This window comes from Eleutherodactylus coqui, chromosome 6, assembly GCF_035609145.1.
Source record: "Eleutherodactylus coqui strain aEleCoq1 chromosome 6, aEleCoq1.hap1, whole genome shotgun sequence".
Classification (NCBI taxonomy): Eukaryota; Metazoa; Chordata; class Amphibia; order Anura; family Eleutherodactylidae; genus Eleutherodactylus; species Eleutherodactylus coqui.
Genome location: NC_089842.1, coordinates 130,754,614 through 130,776,735, shown reverse-complemented (window position 1 = coordinate 130,776,735; position 22,122 = coordinate 130,754,614). Strand labels below are relative to the sequence as shown.

At 43.8% G+C, this 22,122-nt stretch overlaps 1 protein-coding gene across 5 annotated transcripts in view; it reads right to left on the bottom strand.

Annotated features, from left to right (window-relative positions):
* The window catches only part of CEP128 (centrosomal protein 128), a 170,737-nt gene that overhangs the window by 47,272 nt on the left and 101,343 nt on the right, over positions 1–22,122 (bottom strand). For all 5 annotated transcript variants that reach the window (XM_066607607.1, XM_066607612.1, XM_066607609.1 and 2 more), the window contains 2 exons: positions 17,459–17,508; positions 4,858–4,881 (listed from right to left, as the gene is read on the bottom strand). In XM_066607607.1, the coding sequence (XP_066463704.1) occupies positions 4,858–4,881; positions 17,459–17,508 (74 nt within the window). The remainder of the gene's footprint in view (positions 1–4,857; positions 4,882–17,458; positions 17,509–22,122) is intronic.

Here is a 22,122-nt window from a genome sequence, read left to right as displayed (position 1 = left end):
TTTAGGAGCTCCATGTTATGCATGTCAATGTGAGGACAGCCCTGTCACAATGCACCATCCTATAGTCCTCTTCAGCAGAATGTAAGGCACAGTCAGTATCTCCCCCAAATTGTAGCTCAACTGGCGGTAGATCTGTTACATGCTGGGGGCATGAGCTACAATTACTGGAAGAAAAACTGGAAAGGTAATACCTATAGAAAAAGTGAAGACAGCACCTCCGCCAGTAGATCCAGTAGATAGATTAGATACACTCACACTCACACTCACAGCACCTGACAAACAATACAGAAAAACAACCTCAACTTTCAACATCCTTGTATAATTTGGTGCAGAATATGCTGCTTCCCATGAACAGAAATGGATTGTGAAAATATAAACGAGTTTTCCCTGGAAATTAATTATTGGCACTGTGGATTTGGCACCTTTTAACATATAATTGTGCCACTCGATAAAAACAATAATCAACAATGACTCATAGCAACTGGCAGAGATGGCAATGTGCTCTGCCACGGGGTTTGCAGGAGTACTGGAATAAAATCGGTCAGGGAATACCAATACTGGTAGAAGGTTGCCAGATAGGCTGCACCTTCAGGTTGCATCATTTTCATGTACGCCTAGTGTTTTCTTTCAAATCTAATTAATGGTACGGTGAATCTGCTGAGGATTGCCAATGCAAAGTTCTGTCTGGAAAATCCACAACTTTTAGAAAAGATGAGATAAAAGTCGTGAAGATTTTGAATCCACAGATTGTCAATGTATGCTGTGGATTTTCACAGTGGACTCCACTCTTTGCAATGCATAGGCTCAAAAAGGAAGCCAACCCACAGCATAACGATACGAATCTCACAACAAGAAAGGGACCATTTGGTGCCATTTTTGCCACTACAGATCTCTAGCAGATACGCTACAAATCTTCCACTATGGAACATCTGTAGATGAGTGGTCTCATATAGACATACACTTCAACTAGAATTCCTTGCAGATTAAAAGAATACGGAATCTTCTACCACTATGAAGATATTTTGATACAACGCCTCAAATCCGCTGAACAGACAGTGATTATATGTTATTCTGGCTGGGGGATCGTCAATGAATACAGATTTATACAGCTTCCATTAAAGTTAACAATGACTTGGAGGATTTGGAGTTTTGCACTGAGAAAATCGGAGCCCTGACCCCTATTTATTAGTCCATTTAGATAAGCATAAATCATACGCTTTAAGCAGCGCACTGAATTACCCATGTATTGTATTACACATTCATTTAATACCTTCATAATCTTCTGTGCTGCGGTTTACAATAATGTCTGTATAATGGTGATAATCTACAACGCTTGGACTCGCTGGATATAAAGGGGTGCAGCTGATATCAGGTGCGCCTGCCCAAACGCCAAATAAAGGGTGCTTTAACATCTGCGTCGGAACCTCCAGCTGGCGGTTCCGTCACATATGTGGCTAACAATACCAGAAGAAAAAGCACCGCACGCAGCGTTTTTTTCTTCCATCCAGAAGCTGGGCGGAAAGCAGGCGGACCCCATTATAGTCAATGGGATCTGCCCAGCTCTGTTCGGTTCTGTCCAGAGACGGAACTGTTCGACCGCAGGGATTCCCCTTTCCTGCACCCTGAACAGAGCAGGAGAGCGAAATCCCCAGCACAGATGTGAAACCATCCTTAAAGGGGTTGTCCCGCACCGAAACGGGTTTTTTTTTCTTTCAATAGGCCCCCCGTTCGGCGCGAGACAAACCCAATGCATGTGTTAAAAAAAAAAAAACGTTTAGTACTTACCCGAATCCCCGCGCTGCGGCGACTTCTTCCTTACCTTAGCAAGATGGCCGCCGGGATCTTCACCCACGATGCACCGCGGGTCTTCTCCCACGGTGCACCGTGGGCTCTGTGCGGTCCATTGCCGATTCCAGCCTCCCGATTGGCTGGAATTGGCACACGTGACGGGGCGGAGCTACGAGGACCAGCTCTCCGGCACGAGCGGCCCCATTCACCAGGGAGAAGACCGGACTGCGCAAGCGCGTCTAATCGGGCGATTAGACGCTGAAATTAGACGGCACCATGGCGACGAGGACGCTAGCAACGGAACAGGTAAGTGAATAACTTCTGTATGGCTCATAATTAATGCACGATGTATATTACAAAGTGCATTAATATGGCCATACAGAAGTGCTGAACCCCACTTGCTTTTGCGGGACAACCCCTTTAATGACTAGTGTAACCCTGCTAACACGCTGTTGCTTTAACCCCTTAAAGACACTGCCCTTTTTCTTTTTTCCATTTTCATTTTTTTCTCCTTTTTAAAAAATCAGAGCTTCTTTCTTTATCCATCGACATAGCTATAGGGGGGCTTGTTTTTTGCAGGATTGTGTTTTTCAATGGTACCATGTAATGTACCACATAATGTACTGAAAAACGTATAAGCAGAGTAAAATGAAAAACAAAAAATGACATTCCGCCATCTTTTGGTGCGTCTTGTTTCTATGGCGCACAAACTGCAACAAAAATGATATGATAACTTTATTCTAGGGGTCGGTACGATTTTTTTTTTTTGCTGCACTACTTGTATTTTTTTTCAATGACATTTCATTTTTTTCTGCTGCCATCTTCTGCACGCAATAACTTTATTTTTCCCATCAACATAATTGTGCGAGGCCTCATTTTTTGCGAAACGTCCTGTAGTTTACATTAGTACCATTTTGGAATACATATGACTTTTTGATAGCTTTTTATTGTATTTTTTCAGGAAGACAGGGTAACCAAAATGTGCATTTCTGGCGCAGAGTAAATAATGCGGTACTTTCATCGATTGGACTTTTACGGATGCGGTGATACCAAATATATATTTTTGTTTTATGATTTAGCTTCTTTTAATATAGATATGGCAAAAGGGGGGTGATTTAAACTTATAACTTTTTTTAAAACAATTAGTAAAACTTTATTGCTCTTATTTATACTTTTTTTTTAGCCCCCCTAGGGGACCACAACTTGCGATGCTTTGATCGCTCTTGCAGTATGATGTAATGCTATATCATTTCATCATACTGTGATCGGGCAGGCAGTCCATCAAGCCAGAAGGCCCCTGGCTGTCATGACACCCTGCGATCTCATTACATGGGACTGTACGGGACCCCTGAACATCGTTCAGGGAATTTAAATGCCGCTGTCAGAATTGATAGAAGCATTTAAAGGGTTAATAGTACCAATCAGCTGTTCATATGATTGCAGCTATTGCCCGCGGATGTACGCTGTAATAAACAGCAGGCGCCCTCGCTGTATGAAGAGAGGTCGCCCCACGATCTCTCTTCATACATACCCTGACCCCACAGGACATAACTATACGTCCTATAGCGGGAAGGGGTTAAAAGGAGAAGAAAAGAAAAGTCCCTAGTAGCTAGCAGACATGCCACACGCTAGGCACATCTGCTAAAAGTACCATCATGTAGCGAATGGTATCAGGAGATGCCATTATTGTGATGGTCAGAAACTGTATGCAACATGGGACTTCCGGCTGCACTTTGCAAGGTATTACAGTGTAAGTGGAAGGCTCTGGATGTGATTATACTAAGGGGGATAGGGGGTTCTGGATGTGAGGAAGGAGTTTTAGATATAATGATACTTTGGTGGAGGGGTGAAGCTCTGAATGTGATTATACTGGGGAAGGGATGATTATTGGGGAGTAGGGGGAAAACAGAGGAGGAAAGCTCTGGATGTGATTATACTGCAGGGGTTGGGGAGCTCTTGATGCGACTGCTCTGTGGGCAGCACTGGTTGTGATTATTATACTATAAGCAGGACTTCTAGATGTGTATACCAAGTGGGAACAAGGAGTGGATTTTACTAGGGAACCTCACTGTGGATATATAGAGGATTACTGAAAAAAGAACTATGGATGATCTATGTAGATTATACCGGGGCAGCTACACTCTATATGTGTATATGTAATTTATAGTATCTATAGTAAATATAATAGGCATGTTCATTTTCACATTGTTGGATTGCTACGAGAGTAATCCATGACATCATAGAGTGAACCATGTGATCTGTTGGCATGCACAGTCCTCATGATCTAGGTGATACAATCATGAACAGAGGGAGGATCTCCTTCATCTTCCTCTAGTCTAGCCCTGCTCAGTGCAGACCAGATAGATCACATCATAAATAATAATTATCCCACTGAGAACTGGCTTTATATATTTACTTGACAGGTACATCCTTGCAGCTTCTGCGTCTATTTCTATGCTGTCCAGGATAACCTGCATGACAGTTTAAACAACTGGGCACCGCTACCTTGATGCTCCGTTTTCAACCCTGCCTTTATATTGAGCACAGCCAGCACAATCCAAGTATGCTCTGTAGGGTGTGTCCAATAATCATGAACAGCTATAGAGTGTGCTCAAGAGATACTCTTGGCACTGATGAAGAGTCACAGCACTCTGAGCATGCACAAAATGTAAAAATTAATTTGCCGAAAATATTTCTATTCTGATTGGCCAGTGCTACTCATGTGGGCAGCTCTGGTTAATCAAAGGATAGGTCTTAGACTAATGATGCACTAGCAATGCACAGTGAGTATCAGGTAGTCAAAGAAGTGGTTCAGCCATCTTTGTTTGTCCAGGACCACAGGGTCGCTTTAAACACGGCTCTTAAATCTTTCAGTTTGGGAATCAATAGCTCCTAGATCTCTCTTTTTTTGTCAGCCTGGAGTACTCAGACACTTCTAAAATATCCACAGACTGCCACAATCCTCCAATGCTCCTTGTAATACAAGCTCTTCAGGTCTTTTCTTGCAGAATATTAAGTTTCTTACCATAAAATATCAGAGATACGTCAGATGATTTTCAAACAACTCACCCGCTCCAGATCCATAACTCGATCCTGGGGATAAAACAAACAGTTATTAAAAAATGTCATCCAGTCCATCTTCGGTGTCATTCATCATATCCAACAACATGACAGCTTTCACTTTCCACTTCTAAATTAGTTCTATAAATTGACGACCTTTAGCAGCATCACACTACACTAGGATTTTATACCCTCCTCCCCCTATATGTTATTGTCCACTAACAACTATGAAGGCTGCAGTAACGGTACCCACTGAGACCAGCCTTGAGCAACACAATGTCCTGCAAGACATACAGTCACATCTTTGGGAAGTTGAATTTTCCATGTTTACAGGTCTGGTAGAGGATAATAAAGTACTAATAATTATTAGGAAAATATAGTACCAGTGTTTCTGGTGGTGCAATGTGCCACACAGCTCTGCTACATGTACATCACATACAGCTCTGCTACATGTACGCTACATACAGCTCTGCTACATACATTCTTCATTCCATACAACAGGGATCACAAGCAGTACAGCACTCAGGATGAAGGTCCTATGATGACGTCACAGTCATACTCTGCCCTCTGCATCCTGAGTGAGTTACATGCGCCGCCCCTGATCACATTACTGTGACATCACCATAGGTCCCAAGATATATATTGCGCCCCTGATCACAACAGTGATGTCATCATAGGTCCTTCATCCCGAGTTACACTTTTGGAATCTTCCACCTGTGATTCGTGTACAGAAGAAGAGGAGTTTCATTTGGCTGAAGGATTTCTACTGAGCTAGCGTAACTACAGTGTAATATGCAGGTCAATATTTACCACCAGACACTTAAGGTCTAGTGGGCGTTGGACACCATTCACATGGCAGCAGTAGGAAGAGAGACTGATTGACTAATCAGAGCCTGCAGAAACAAGCAGCACACCACTGATGAGCAAGTCTCCTCACCACCTGCCAGCTCTCTGTTAGCGTCAGATGCTGCACTTAAATTTCTGGTGTAAGTTAGGCCAGATCCCCTTTTCAGACATGTTGGAAAAACTGTCTGAAAGTGTATAAAAACGCATAGTAAGGCATCATTCACACAGGCATCACAGCATCGCCGCAAAAAAAAATAAATTGCAGCGATATCGCATCACTGACCAGTGCAATATCGCTGCAGTTTGTCGTAGTGATACCACGATTTTGGGGGGCTAGGAAGGTGGGGGGTTTAAATTTAAGCCCTACCCTGAAAATATGCCGTAGTTGAAGGGGAAAAAAAGTATGCATCACCTAGAAGCGCTGTCCGGGGTTCCACTGCAGCTTCTTCCCAGGTCCCCGGCACTGGTAGTTGTCTTTTATTCTGGCCGGGAATTAAAGAATCCCCACCTCCTGGAAGAGTTGGCTGTGATTAGCTGACACTTGGCCAATCACAGCCAGCATTCGATGAATGGCTGTGATTGGTCATCGAGTGCTGGCTGTGATTGGCTAAGCGTTAGCAGGGATTTTTCATTTTCCAGGCAGATGATGAACAGAAACAGTGTTGGAACCCAAGGAGAAGATGCAGCTGTTCGGACAGCACTTCTAAGGTGATGTATACTGTTTTTATTTTTTCTTGCAGCCCGGATTTCAATTATAGCTTTGACAGTAGGATTTCCTACTGTCAAAGTTGTATTGCACATCAAGAAAATCGCCGTTTCGTGCGATGCAACAGAGATGAAGGCTCCATAGGGAAACATGGGCTACAAAACCTCACGAGTCGCGGGCATATCGCCGGACCCACAAGGTTTTTGTTTTGGGTTGTTGCATGCTACAAACAATCACATGTGTGATGTAACCCATATGAAAGCATGGGCTTCACATACATGCGATTTGTAGCATTGTAGCAATGCAACAAAATCGTGCGATTTTGTCGCTCGTGTGAAGGAGGTCTAAATGTGGCACAAAGCATTTGCGCCAGAAAATTGTCATATCTTGAATAGTAAATAAGCCCCATTGAGTACAACTTGTCATTTATTCATTCACCTGCCTTTTCATTCTGGCCTTGAGGTCCACTGGGAGGTCCTGTCTGTGATTAGCAGCTATGACTATGTGTACAGTCATGAAGAGAAAGCTGTCAATAGAACCGCCCACTGGACCTCTAAGCTCGGAATGAGCTGGGAGGTAAATAATGAATACATGACAATTTATACTCAGTCTTTTCCCACAATGTTATATATCAATCAGCTCAGCTCACCTTGCCCTGTAACATACTGCCTGCTGTTTGGGCAGCATGTTCAATTTGACAGGTTTCCTTTAACTGTGTATTGCTTCAATAGGACCTCAAGAGTGGGGGAGGGAGGGGCATCAAAGAGAAGACCACAAAAGACACAGTCAATGACAAACAGCTGAGGTGCATTCACTCACGCTCTTTGATGTTCTTCATTTTATGACCACATGAATCATAGGGGGGAGCAGGGAAGGTGAGAATCAAAAATTCCACAATCCCCTAAAATATATTATACTGCATAGGACATTGGTAGCATACTCATACATTATGTTTGATCAGTTTTTATTGAATTTCCACATAAAATATTCATCATCAAGTGGGTTTCGTAGGACCATATTAAAGAACAGCAATAAAGAATATAACATGTAGCATATACATGCGTAAATGTCTGCGGGCCCGTAACCTGCAGATTACTTTGTGATACTGGGGGAAGTGGAGTAAGAGTGAAGAAAGCAGCTAGTAATCCACAGGCGACGATCCGCCAACTAATGAGAGGGATAGGTAACAATCCCATTTATACAATTTAGATGGAAGACTGAAGGAAGATAGCAGTAAAGAAAAAGAAAGAAGAAAATATAGAAGAGAGCAGAATTAAGGGGGAAGGGAGGGAGGGTGTGGGGGAAAGGAAAGAAAAAATAAAATGAATAAAAAATGTTATCATATGGGAAAATTAGTGCCTGTCTAAAAAAACACCAGCCTCCCCGGAGGAGTGTTCAAAATAATCTCGGAGTCTAAACACAAGCCTCTAAAACTGTAGAACAGTGGTGGCGAACCTGTGGCACACAGAGCCCTCCCTGCTGGCAAGCACGCCGGCAGCCACTCACCATGGTAGTAAATACTGGCCAGGGTGCAATGGCTCCCCTAACTGTATTCACTCAGCTGCGCTATTGGCGGCGCAGATCTTAGGTGCACACTGTGACATCAGTGTGCACCCGGGATCCTCCTCCCCCGACGTCTCCTCCATGGTTCCACGAAAGCAGAGAGGAGGAGGCATCCGGACGCCCTCCTCCCCTGACGTCACAGTGTGCACCTGGGATCAGCGCCAGCAGCAGCGCCGAGCAGAGGCGCTTGGACAAGGAGGATGGGGGCAAGTATATAGGTTTTGGGGGCGGTATTAGTAATGGGGCTGATATAGGGGATACTATTAGTAATAGTGTCCCCTGTACCGGCTACAGTAGTAATAGTATTACTACTGGGGCCGCTGTTGGGGTCACTATTACTGCTGGGGCAGCTGTCGGGGACACTATTAAATACTGGGGCCGTTGTCGGGGGTGGGTGGGTCGGTGGGAATCACTATTACTACTGGTTTCGCTGTGTGTGTGTCACCATATAACAACTGTTACCCGCTCCGAGCGCCCAGCTGTTATACAGCCGAGCGGTCCATGCGGGGTATGAAGAACAGAGCTGGACCGCTCTGTTCTTCATACCCAGCCTTTCATCAGGGAGCGGGATACAGCTGAAACAATAGTATCAGCTGTATCCCGCTGTGAATCCCTGATCAGGCTCATCGTTGTCTTTCAGCATGCTGAAAGACGACGATGAGTGACGGGAGAACGAAAACTGCACAATGTCAGTGCATAAAAACTAGAATCAAGACCAATTTCTACCTCCTATCTACTTTCAATACATTGTAAAGGCCCATTTAGATACAAAGATTATCGCTCAAAAGACGGCTTTTGAGCGAATTTTAAGCGATAATCGTTGTGCCTCAATGGGCCTTAACAAATTTTGCTTTCCCATATTTCCACCCCAGCCATATTTGGCTTAGATGGGAATGCCCCTTTAATAGTTCACTATGAATTTTAGATGCAATTCTCTTATCTGAAACAAGTCTGGTATTTTCTATGACCTGGTATCTAATGCATTTCTTTTTTGACTTTATTCAGATGGTGTTCAGAACCCTGTTTCAGGGTTCCACCCCTGGATGGCTGAAAATGGCGTCCAAACAAAACGCAGGAAGACTCAATAGCCCGCTATTTTAACAGGCTTATGTTTGATTCCAGCATTCTGGCTGGACAGAATATTGTACTCAACTGCACTATTCTTTCAGGTCAACCTGCCAGTATCAAATTGACACCTACTAAAACACAGCAAAAAGCTTGCAACCTTGCACTGTGTCCCCACACACTCCCCCTTACAGCTTGTAAGCAGTGAAGAGGAAAGGGGTGCGTCCTCTGGGTACCCTCCATGTTCCATAGATGATGTTGTTCTTTTATCTTATTTTGTGCAGAAGTGATTGAAGTTTCTTCGATAACAAGTATTGAGAGTATACTGCCACCAAGTGGCCAAATCTGGACGTATAATAATGGTTACTGTAATGGTATGTTATGTTTTTAGCTTAATATCAGGCATTGGGTGAAGAGAGCAATGTGACCTGGGCAGGAAGCTGGGTTCAGGATGGTGAAATAGTGTCTGCAAGAGTATGTGAAAGCTGCTCAAGCCTGCCAGAAAAAAGTTTGGACTTTGTCCTGGGAGTAGGTGCAAAACGTAGAGTGAATGCAGCAAAAGAAAGGCAGAGGTGGCGGGCAGCAGTGACCAAAGGGACAGTGAAGTGGCGCAGGGACTGCAGAAGTGTGATAAAGAAGATGCTACCGCCATAGGCTTGAAGGGAACCACAATTTCAGAAAGCCTGCTGCACCAAGTGATGACCACCTGCCCAAAATAGAGACTGGATCTGTGTAACCGAGCGTGCGATGGAATGTAACAGCAAAAAAGAGCTCCAACACCTCGTTAACGTAACATAGACTACATTATGAAGGAGGACATTCAGGACTGCATCGGAATAGGGTCGTAAGTGAGGCTGGCCTCAATAAAAGCGACATTTGTGCACATGTATAGAAAACTTTTGGTAGGTACTAAGGCGGCCTGCTAGTTACATAACACTGTTCTGTGGAACACTAGAAGATTCAGATAGAGACTTTGCTGTAAATGAACCTGGGTCTACGGAAGATTTCTCTTAAATATTTTATTATTTTTAGATTATATTTTTTTATTATTATTTTATATATACACATACACACACACCAGTTATGTTAATACCTTGCTTAGTTGCGAACTGTGTGCAGCAAGCAGAGATTAGAAATTTACCAGTTGAAATACTGCTTGTTCTTTCAGGTGTGCATTGTTGGTATTGTAATTAGTAATTACTATTCTATATAAAACTTATAAAAGTTGTTATTTTTAGTTGGTGCTGGTCAGGTTCGTGTAGCGATACCGTATCATTTACATCATTGCTCTACTAATTTCTGAAAGTACATAACCATTTTCCCTTTGCGGTATATCTAATTAAAGTTTCTATTTCTGTAACTTATTTGTCCGCTCTGTATCCAGGTACCAGTGTCCACTACAATCCAACCGCAACAATAGGAGACTAAGGAAGCATCTATGGGTTTCTGGACGCGTTTTTGGCCATCCAAACTGAGTCCTGGGATGAAACCCCTGAATGAGGTTCTGAATGATTAGTGAATGTAGCCTTACTCTATTCAAAACCTGATAATCGTTAATATCGAAAAAGGTTTATTCTTGAGTGCATAATGGGATTTGAACTTAAAATTCCGAAATAAACAATTTTCTATGTGTCATTCTAAATATCTCAAATTAATTTCTAGAAATCTTGTTCATAATGATCCCTCAAAAAGTGGCCACAGGATACAATAATTTCAACATAGAATGATTTTTCCTGGGATACTGTAACGAGAAACTACATTTCACATACAATGCCACAGACTCTGTGGAACATGTGATTGACTGGAGTAAGCAGTCAAACAACATGGGCATTTCACTGGCCAAACACCTGCATTACCCAAGTGCCAGCGCTGATTGGCGGCTAGTAGCACCACTCTACGATACAGTCTTACATTTCCTGTACTATTCTATACCTATGCCAGTGGGAGGCTCTATTGTGTTTTCCTGGTACTGTGTGTGCAATGCACTGGACCCTGAAAAATGGGATTCACATCTTCCAGCAGCATGTCCAGACATTTATATGTAAAAACTTGCTTTATTTCTATTAGGAAGGCCCCCTTATCCACGGCCGTTGCGGAATATCGCCAGCGATATTCCGCCGCGGGGGCGTGGGGCCTTGTCAGTTCTCTGCAATGATCCTATCTGACAGATATCTCCAAAAGTATATGAACGGCAGCAGACGACTCGTGGTGCATAAAACCAGGCTTTTATTCCATCTTCAAAGAAAGTACACGCAACGTTTCAACCATAAAACGGTCTTTATCAAGCATGTAACTTATCACAATCAACCCCCTTAAATACTAAAATATAAGTCATCAAGGCCAATCCACTGGGCACTTCAATACTCCTCCCACTCATTAGCAGTAATACAGCTGTACACTACACATATTACTCACTTGTCTGGCTGGAGTCAAAACTCAGATGGAGGTGGGTTTATCCAGCCAAGCAGACTAAAGACCCTCAAAGTTTTCTGGCCATTTACAGTATAACATCTGCGTTATTGCCAACTTAAAAGGCTCATAAGTGGGAATATCTTCTACATATCCAATCCTACTGCACATAAGAAAAATTGTGTACAGAATTCAGGCCTACCACCCTTTCTAGATTCACTCCTATTTTGGACATGACCATACCATATGAAGTACAGTCTTTTCTATAGACAGCAGCAGCAGGGGATTCCTTCATCCCCGTGGGGAGTCCCCTCATCACTGAACCCCCTCCTGCTGCTGTCATAGTGCTCAGTGATGAGGGGACTTCCCACAGGGTAAAGGAATCTCCTGCCGCCATAGTCACAGCAGCGGCAGGAGATCGCAATGTTCTTCCTCTGTTTTCAATGAGGCCAGCATTGCTACCGCCGGCCCCATTGAGAACAAGGTGAAACCCCAGGACGTGACAACCTCACATCCCTGCGGGGCTGAAGGAATCCCGTTACAATGGTTATGCTGTGATTTTTTTTTCCACGCAGCATAGCACGAGTGAAAACTTCACAAATGAGAATGAAACCATTAAAATTAATTGGTTTCATAATCAAGCGTTTTCACTCACTCTCACAGCACGAGAAAATCTCCCGATTTTCTCGCCAGTGTGAAGGCGCCCTAACTCTGAACTTAGCAATAGCTTCATATTAAAACTGGGTACCGTTATATCCTCAAGCAAATGTTACACATCAAAAGGTGGTCGAAGATCTCACCATAACTTTTAAACCGTAGAGGAAGTCTACAACTTAGTAGCCATGAAAACGCAGTATGCTAGCCACAGTTCTTTTGGGGAGATACTCTCCTAACTCGTCTCAGTCCAGAGTAATCCGGCCCTTGTGTGCCATACAGTCTGTAAAGCAATCGTCCCTACTAGTGTGCACACAGTAGGTAGTTAGAGACCGGTTTCTTATGCATCTTCCCTCCTAGCTTCGTAGCAGTGAGGATTCGACCTGTATGGTCACCAGGGGTCCCTGTCTGCTGTGGGCAAGCACTTCCTAAAGTTGCGTAGTCCAGTAGCTTGTTGAAGCAGAGGTTCTTGGCAGCAGTAGTCCTCAGCAACAGAAGAACTCTTCACCAGCAACTACCACTGCTCTGCTTAGCCCCTTATATAGTTCCTCAGAGCCCCCTTTCTAGAAGTTTCCTGCACATTCCTGTTGAGCATGGCTTCTATAGGAGAATACAGCAATCTCAAAGAGTCCAATTTTCATGCTACACGCACTTCATCGGGGACCGCACAGGATCGGGAGATCAGGCGAGTATAAAAAAAAAACCATCACCCTGCTCCTTGTTATCTTCCCAAACAGCATCATAACTTAGAGAGGCGACACGTTCCTTTTAAGGACAAATCCTAATTTATTCCTATTTATAAGGCCTGTAAATTTACCAAAATTGTTTATATCCTCCATTACATATTGAATTGAGTTCTGGGCATCACTGAGTAAGATCATATCATTTGCATACAATGATAACTTACTATTTGACTCAAATGTCATAAATCCTTTATCCTATTGGCCCAATAAGACAGACCAAAGAGTCTATCATTGAGAACATGCCTCACACCTCTGTAATTCTAAACAGTTACGTACAGGAGCCACCAACTAAAACTTTAGCAGAGGGATTGAAATACAAGAGTTTTAACCCATTTAATGAATCCTTCACCAAGGCCCATTTTTGACCAAATTAGACCATAACAAAGAGCAATTCATACAAAGGCTGTATGCAGGGGTGCAGGGACCAAGTTCCGTTGCTTCGGCACAATTTTGTTTCTGCTTTGTATATGTATATAATTTTGGCTGTGTTGTCAGCTTTGATGGCTGTGGTGAATCGTATATTATCTGGTTATTGCCCAACCTCTCATCTTCACCTGATCAACTAGGACCCAGTGTCTTGTCCCCATCTTTAAGGTGATGGTAGGATTGTGCAGGGTCATGTTTAAGGTTGGCGGTCACCCATTTCAAGGGAGTCATTACAAATCAGTATTTTGCTACCAAGGTGATTTTTACTACTCTGTTTATATTACAAACGTTATGCTTTGGAGCTATATTATTTGCTTGACCAGTTGTACCTACTCTGTAAATCTTTGTACAAACTTACTTCTGGCAGTTATTTGGTTTGCCAAAGTCTAAAAATGTTGGTCCTTTGAATCTAGGGTATAACGATGAATGCAGACGGCTGGGTTGGATTCTGACTGCGAGATTCGTCCCGTGACCTGCGGCTTACCTGTCCGGTGTCTTTGCTCTGCTCTGCGGATGTGCCGGTTCGCAATGAAATTTTCCCAAAGTCTAAAAATGTTGGTTCTTTGAATCTAGGGTATAACGATGAATGCAGACGGCTGGGTCGGATACCGACTGCAAGATTCTCACAGCGGGATGCAACCCGTAACCCGCGGCTTACCTGTCCAGCATCTTTGCTCTGCTCTGCAGATGTGCCGGCTGCACTGAAATAGGTCATGCTGCGATTTTGTTATCACGCGAGTTTTCCACTATCAAAATTGCGGCTGTCTGCATCGGATTGCATAAACCAATGCAATCCTATGGCAGCGTACAACAGTGGAAATTCCAGGTGAAATCTCGCTGCGGAATTTCCGCCCGTGTGCATTCAGCAAAGCAGGTGGCTGAGTGAAGGCAAGTATCCCAAAAATCATCCATGTATCTCAGGCCTGAAGCAGACATTATATGAGTGATGCCTAGTACCATGTGAGGCCTCATGTCCACGAACGGATCGGATTGCGCATGCGGATTTCCGCAGCCGGAGACCTGTGGAAACCATTCAGGGAAGATTGTAGATGTAATGGTTTTTCCACGCGGATGCACTGCGGATCGTCCACGCGGAAAGAAATCCGCAACCTCACTTCCCAGCCTTTTCCCCACCTCCCTAATTGATTTTAACCTTCAAATCCACAGTGCATCCGCAATTGTATTTGCTGGTGCAGTGTGGATCGTCCGCACGGAATGTGCACTGAAATGGGACATGCTGCTACTTGTTTTCTGCACTAAACGGTCCACAAATGAAATCCGCATGCTTAAAGGGGTTGTCCCGCGAAAGCAAGTGGGGTTCAGCACTTCTGTATGGCCATATTAATGCACTTTGTAATGTACATCGTGCATTAATTATGAGCCATACAGAAGTTATTCACTTACCTGTTCCGTTGCTAGCGTCCCCGTCTCCATGGTGCCGTCTAATTTCAGTGTCTAATCGCCCGATTAGACGCGCTTGCGCAGTCCGGTCTTCTCCCTTCTGAATGGGGCCGCTCGTGCCGGAGAGCTGCTCCTCGTAGCTCCGCCCCGTCACGTGTGCCGATTCCAGCCAATCAGGAGGCTGGAATCGGCAATGGAACACACAGAGCCCACGGTGCACCATGGGAGAAGACCTGCGGTCCACCGTGGGTGAAGATCCTGGCGGCCATCTTCGCAAGGTAAGTAAGAAGTCACCGGAGCGCGGGGATTCGGGTAAGTACTATCCGTTTTTTTTTTTTTTAAACCCCTGCATCGGGTTTGTCTCGCGCCGAACGGGGGGGGCTATTGAAAAAAAAACAAAAAACCGTTTCGGCGCGGGACAACCCCTTTAACTACAGGTGTGGATGCCAATACTTCCCTATGGGCACTTTGAATTGCAGATCTTCTGCAAATTAAATCCGCCTGTGGACATTGGGCCTGAAAGAAGCTCCATCATTTCATAATGAACAGTTCTACAACTTCCTTATTTGTATTTAAATTTCTCACCATTTTCAGGACATCTACTTCTAGTTAGTAAATAGAAACAAATATTCTTGCTTACACCACAATACCAAAACTCATCCATAGTCCTACTCATAATTCAGGACTTGTTTGAATGTAGAAAACAAGAAGATTCCTTACCTATCAGTAATCAGTTTTCCATGGCAAGATCCATAGATTATTTGAGGCCCTTTTCTATTTTATTTTTTTTTATCCTTTTTTTTTTTCTTAATATACTTTTACACTAAAACACTGCAGGAGGGGAATTAGCAGTGCTGTCATAGGCTCATGGAAAACAGATTACCGGTAAGTAATCTTGCTTTTTACATTACGTCCATGACAGCGCTTACGAGAGAATAAACTAGATAAATAACTGGGGGAGTTGCTAGCATTAACTACTATTCTACTGATGGCTAATAGCCCACTGGGTTGGAGAATCCACCAATGGAGTACTAGAGAAGCTCCAAGAAGCTCTTACAGATTTTATAAATTAAAATATCAGTACTCTACTACTGCTTTAGAAACCGTGCCACACAACCCGATGGACATTCTAACCCTACAGAAATATAGGCCAGCTTGGTAGTCCCCAGGATCCAACTGGCCCTTACTATGGTGGTTGCTCCACCACAGCCATCCAGGTAAAAGAACTTTCTACTTTATCATTCTTAGATAAAAGAGGAAAGTATGATTTCAATAAATGGAACATAGTATTACACCAAAACATTGCACATGGGATGATACATCCTTAGAATAAGCCTAAGCAGAGATTTCAGTTACAGCTCGAAGCTGGAAAAAATAGGAGAAATTGTGTAGACAGTTTGTCCCGTAAGAACTCAGACATCACATGCGGGATTCTGCCGCAGGAAAAAAGAAAAATAAAACGCAGCATGTTCTATTTTCCGTGGCGGGAGGTCTCCATTAATATAGTATTAATGGAGAAGGCGGAAAAACGCGTGTTTTTCCGCGATTGCCAGCAGAAACCTTTTTGTTTACCCCACGGGATTCCCGCTGCGGAAAACTGCAGGCGGATCCTACTCAGTCCATGGGCAGGAGGCCTTAGTGTTGCCCAGATATATGTGTAGTTTGTAACAATGTAAAATGAGTGTCATTGGAGACCAGGAAAGGAGCGAGACTAAGGCCGCCTGAAGACGGGCGGAAATTCCACGGCGGGATTTCCCGCGGAATTTCCGCCCCTGGAAGCGCAATCCTATGCAGACGGCCGTGATTTGGCTGCGCGAAATCTCACGCGGCATGCGCTATTTCTGTGTGGGGCTCGCAGAGCTCCGCACAGAAACGTCACTCACCGGCCGCCGGCTCTGCGCCGGCTGCCGGCACATGAAAGAGTCCGGGTCGCGGGAGCAGGTGAGTGTCACGCTGCTCTCTGCAGACGCTCGGGTCGGGTCCCGCTGCAAGAATTCTCGCAGCCGGAGCCGACCCGGTCTGCAGGCGGCCTTACTTGTATGCTGCTACATTTCGCTTATTTGGGATCACCTACACTGATACACTGTAACAAACACTCATTTCCTTGAGTGTCCCATCTGATACATTCTGAGTGAACAAGTGTGTAGGGAAGGAACAGTATCTTGGCTGCCTGAACAACTGCCTGAAACCAGCAGACGCCCTGTGTAAAAGCCAGAAGCACATGCATATGTATCTGCTGCACTTTTTAGTTGAATCTCTCCTTACAGCTGCCTCAGACAACGCAGAACTAAATATTTGCTTAGCTTAAAATTCATGAGATGAGGACAATCCGCTTCCTTCCCACTGATCTTCACACAAACATATAATAGAGCAAGTGTACGACGCCATTCCTATCTTAGTAATCGGCCTGTAATGGCTTAAATAATTACACTCAAATTGCAGGATATTGGAACTGAGCAAGTCTTTGGAAGTTCTTCACTCACACAGCACTTATTATCCTCCAAGCCTTTACACAGAGGGTCAGAGCAACCCAGAAAATACAACTGGGGACACGCTGATCGCCAAGAAGTCACCTAATCATTTACAAACCGGAAGGTGGGAAGAAAAAAACCCAAAACGTATTGATGTTGCGCAGTGAACGCCAGAGTAAGGAAGCAGGGCATGTAACAGCACTGGCACCATCATATGTAACATTGTAGGCTAGGCCGAAAAAAGACATGTCCATCCAGTTCAGCCCATTACCTCCCCGATGTTGATCTAGATATCTGCCCATAAGAGAATGGCGGACGTCACTCACCTGCAGCAGCCACATCTCCTCATCTCGTCTGTAGGTCTTGTCCAGTAACTCTACAAATCAGAACACAGATGGGTGAGTGCAGTATAGCTAGTCCTCATCCATCTACAGACACTATGCTCATCTTAGAGTTCAGGTCTCTACAATAACAGTCTGTCCCAGAAATAAAACCACACACATTATACCAGAACGAGTCTTAAAAGTGAAGTATCACATCAATCGTCTAATGGATTGTGACTGGTTGTGCCCAGTTGTACAGCACACACGCACACACAGACACACACGGCAATCAGCTGCAGTTGTCTGATCCACACTCACTGCGGGCAGTGAGATGAGAACAGCAAGCAAAGGCTGAAGGTTTGATGGCAATAAAAAGGGAAATAGGAAATTCTCTTCATACAATGGTGGGGCTGTATCAAAACCAATGGCAATGGAAAAGTAGTTTAGCTGCTCATAGCATTTAATTAAGCTGTAGATTTCATTTTCTAAAAGGCATCTGAAAAACAAGATTCGGAATCTGGATGCCATGGGTAACTCCGATGTATTTTCTTTGCACCAGTTTTCATGCAGTTCTCCAAATGCATCTTTGTTGGAGGTGTCTTAACTCCTTAACAATGCCGCAGCCTGATCTAGGTATGGACTTTTTCCCCACCTATAGACCCCTTTTAAAAAAATGTTAAAAAGTTATTTTTATTTTATTTTATTTTAAGCAATAGTTTTGGTTGCTTTTTTTTTACTTACACCACACACTGTCAATGAGTGTGGGGCTTTCGCAAATTTGTAGAAGTAGCGTTTGTGTGTTTTGCTGAATGGAGCAAGCCTTAAGGCCCATTTACACTCAAAGATAATCTTTCAAACGACTGAAAGATTTAGCGATATATTTGCATAAAGTGTTAATGGCCATTAACACTTTATCATCTTCATTTGCATGTAAAAGGGCCTCCAGGAGTCGTTTGCAGAGCCCAGCATGTGATTAATCACACGCCCAGCTGTGCACACAGCTACATTGTTCTGCTCGCGATTGCTAGCAAATTACAATGTTATCTGCCAACTCCCGTGGAGATAACAGCATGCGGTCTATTGAGAGATACTTTATCTCTCAGCGTCTGAATGATGGCTTTTAAGTTCACCTTAAAATCATCATTCAAAGAAAAAGTGCACGATGCCCGCATTTACATGTAATGATTATTGCTCATTCTCGGTCGTTTGAACGAATTTTGACTAATAGTCGTTATGTGTAAATGGGCCTTTAAGAGGTGTCATGCTTTTAGAGCAGTTTCATCACAGTGCGGCTGACTAAGTGCAGCACCCTGATTAATAAATTATGACCAACTGCTTCTACTATAGGTAAAGGAATAAAACATGAATAAGCCCCCCATCACCTTACAGAAGACTCTGGACGACCATCACTGCAAACAGTATTGTCACCACTGAAGCTTGTTTCTATTAATGTGCATTATGCCACAGGCAGAAATGGGTAACAGGAGCATTTAGAAAAAATATAAAAAAATAAATGGTTTCTACTGCAGATTTTAAAGCTAACGAAGCTCCATGCATCTCATACACTCCCCCTCCTCCTCGGCTACTCTTGCCATGATTTCCCCGTCCAGACCTAATCTGAGTCCTGTTCGGGGACGTTCTCTTCCCCATTTGTTGTTCACTGAGATTTATCGGCATTAACTTGGCTCCAGTAAAATGAGTTTTGTGCAGCTTTTGCTGGAAGCAACGAGATATGGAATGGCTGTCAGGAAAATAATAACTACACAAACTGCAAGGTTTGGCACAAGTGTCACGAGATACCAAGAGCGGGGAGGTTTAACTGCGAGTACCGGAGGCAGGGTTCACACTTCAGCATCAGCGACTGCTTGATAACATGAACTAGTGTCAGCAGAGGGGCACATTTTAAAGGAAGATCTCTTTGGTTGTGTCTTGTGGACAGCGGAAAGTCAACGACACATAAGTAGTAATGAAGATTGTACCGACTAGCCAATGTGATTGACACAACCAGAAAAGACATGAAGTAAGTAGGAAGACTATGAATTTGCTAAATTAAAAAGCAATAGCCCCTCTAACAGGTTTTGCTACAGACTGGGGTCATCGGGGAATGGGGCCAAACCAGTGTTTCCCAACTCCAGTCCTCATGGACCCCCAACAGGTCATGTTTTCAGGATTTCCTCAGTATTGCACAGGTGATGTAATTATAGTCAGCGCCTCAGACATTGACACAGGTGTTCTCTCTATAGAATATCCTGAAAACATGACCTGTTGGGGTCCGTGAGGACTGAAGTTTGGGAAACACTGGGCTAAACTGACCCACATTAGAATGGGAAAACCAAGTGATCTGAGTGATTTTCAATAAGGTATGGACATCGGTGCTAGAATAGCCAAGGCCAATATTTCCAACTTAGTACGGTTTTCCCGTGCAACTGTTATGAGTGTATACCAAGAATTCAGGAAGGAGTTGGTCTGAGAATATACAAAAAGTGAAGGAACAATACAAAGGGTCAGTAAAGATGGAGAACTTGGCGACTTGTAGTTTAATTATTCATGCAACTCACAGTCAGTTATAATGAGGAATACTTGAGGAGCCAATGACTTGTGAAGACCACCTTCTACCAGGTACAGATGATCACTATGGATGATGAGTGAAGCCATGCTTCAGAACATGCAGTCACAGTGATGACCCATCCAGATCTCTCACAGGCCAGCAGCCATTGGTATTGTGCTGTATAGAAGACTGCAAGCTGGAAACGCTCCCTCTGTCTTGGAATCCAGCTCCCTTTTCCACATGCGACGGCCTCTAATATCATTCTCACATAGTTCTGTTCTGGCAGCAAAGGGAATGTAAATCCTGCCTTTGCTGTTGAGGCCCCTTCAGATGAAGGAAGCTGGAACTTCAAGGGGAACGTTGAAAATCTTTTGGATTAACCACGGAAAAGTTTATACAGGTGGTGAGAGAGTAGCAGGAAATTAAAGCAAAGCGCGGCTTCTGTTTGGTTTTGACGTCTTTGCCAGCACTCACCTCCCTGCGCAGTCCCCCAAAATTCACACTAAACAGAATCCAAATGGTTGTATTGTCAGCATATCATCTGCCCAATGGGATGGAATTAATGTGTTTGGGTTGGAAAGGTCAGTTTTTGTGGGGCCATTATTTATTGCCCTTACAACCATTCAATTGCCCTTTGTGCGCCATGATTTATTCCATGTGAGGCCGTGGCTGTGCTTCTCAGTGGGCACACGGTATGCATGCCAAGTGAAGAGGCTATTCCAACACTGCAAGCTATGGAAGGTCTTGCCCATTGCCACCTTTTTGGTGTCACACTAACTGGAGAGGTTACTTATTGGAACTCCATCACCCCATTGTTTGTCCTGTGTGCTTTCATCTGTTGTCTTAACATTTTTTTCCCAGAGTCTCGGTGGCAACATGCCCAACCTTATATGGACAAGTCACTTTGAGGGCACTGAGGCCATAAACTGAAGTCACAGAAAATGAACAAATATCATGCCAGTGCAGGGCAGGATGCCACAACCACCAACAATAAAGGGCCAGTCCTGTTCTCTAAACATAAAGCTGCATCAAGGTGTAATGAACAGGACTGCAGCTTTGTAATGTACTTTATTTCAATATCTTATCATTTTCAAAATCTCTGCTGGCTTCCAGTGAACCAAATGAGAGGCTGAGAACCTGTACAGACCTAGTCCTGCTCATACAGAAGAGAATTTGCCAAGATATACATTCAGTCTATACAATATAACCAAGTAGTAGCACAAACCGCTCTCTTATCCTGAAATGTTCGTATTTGCTGACAGCAAGCGGAGAACTTGAAAGCGGTGCTTAAAACCCAACAATATTTCAAAGCTAGGAGGGATTTCAACAATATGACACAAAGCTAGGCGGGATAGCTAACACTAAGGAAGAGAGAGATAGTATTCAAAAAAATCTAGAAAAGCTTGCACAGTAGGCCGCGACTAACAGAATGGTATTTAACAAGGAGAAATGCAAAGTCCTACATCTGGGCAAGAAAAATGAAGAAAGCGCATACAGAATGGGAGGAATTGGGCTAAGCAGCAGCACATGTGAAAAAGACTTGGGTATACTAATAGATCATATACTGAACATGAGTCAACAATGTGATGCAGCAGCTAAAAAGGCAAACACAATTCTGGGATGTATTAAGAGAAGCATAGAGTCTAGATCACGTGAGGTAATTATCCCCCTCTACTGTTCCTTAGTCAGACCTCATCTGGAATACTGTGTTCAGTTCTGGGCACCCCACTTCAAAAAAGACAGACAAACTAGAGCAAGTTCAGAGAAGAGTTACCAAGATGGCACCTCTTCAGGGAGGCATGCTGCATTCCCTAAACAAACCCCTCTGTTCGCCGCCTGATAACATGCTCCCTGACTTACTGACTGCAATCCTTGCCAGCCACCATCAACTGCCCCTGCAGTCATACCAATTCTGCCATCACACGGCTAAATGTCTGACCGTTGTCTGTGTATAGCATCCCTCACTCTCCACCTCGCCATACCGTGCGCATCTCCAGCCACTTCACCTTCTATATCACCCCATTACTTGTAGTATGTAAGCTCGTTGGAGCAGGACCCTCACCCCTATTGTTTCCATCAAGTGATTACTATGTAACCGTGGTTCTGTAACTTTTTTACT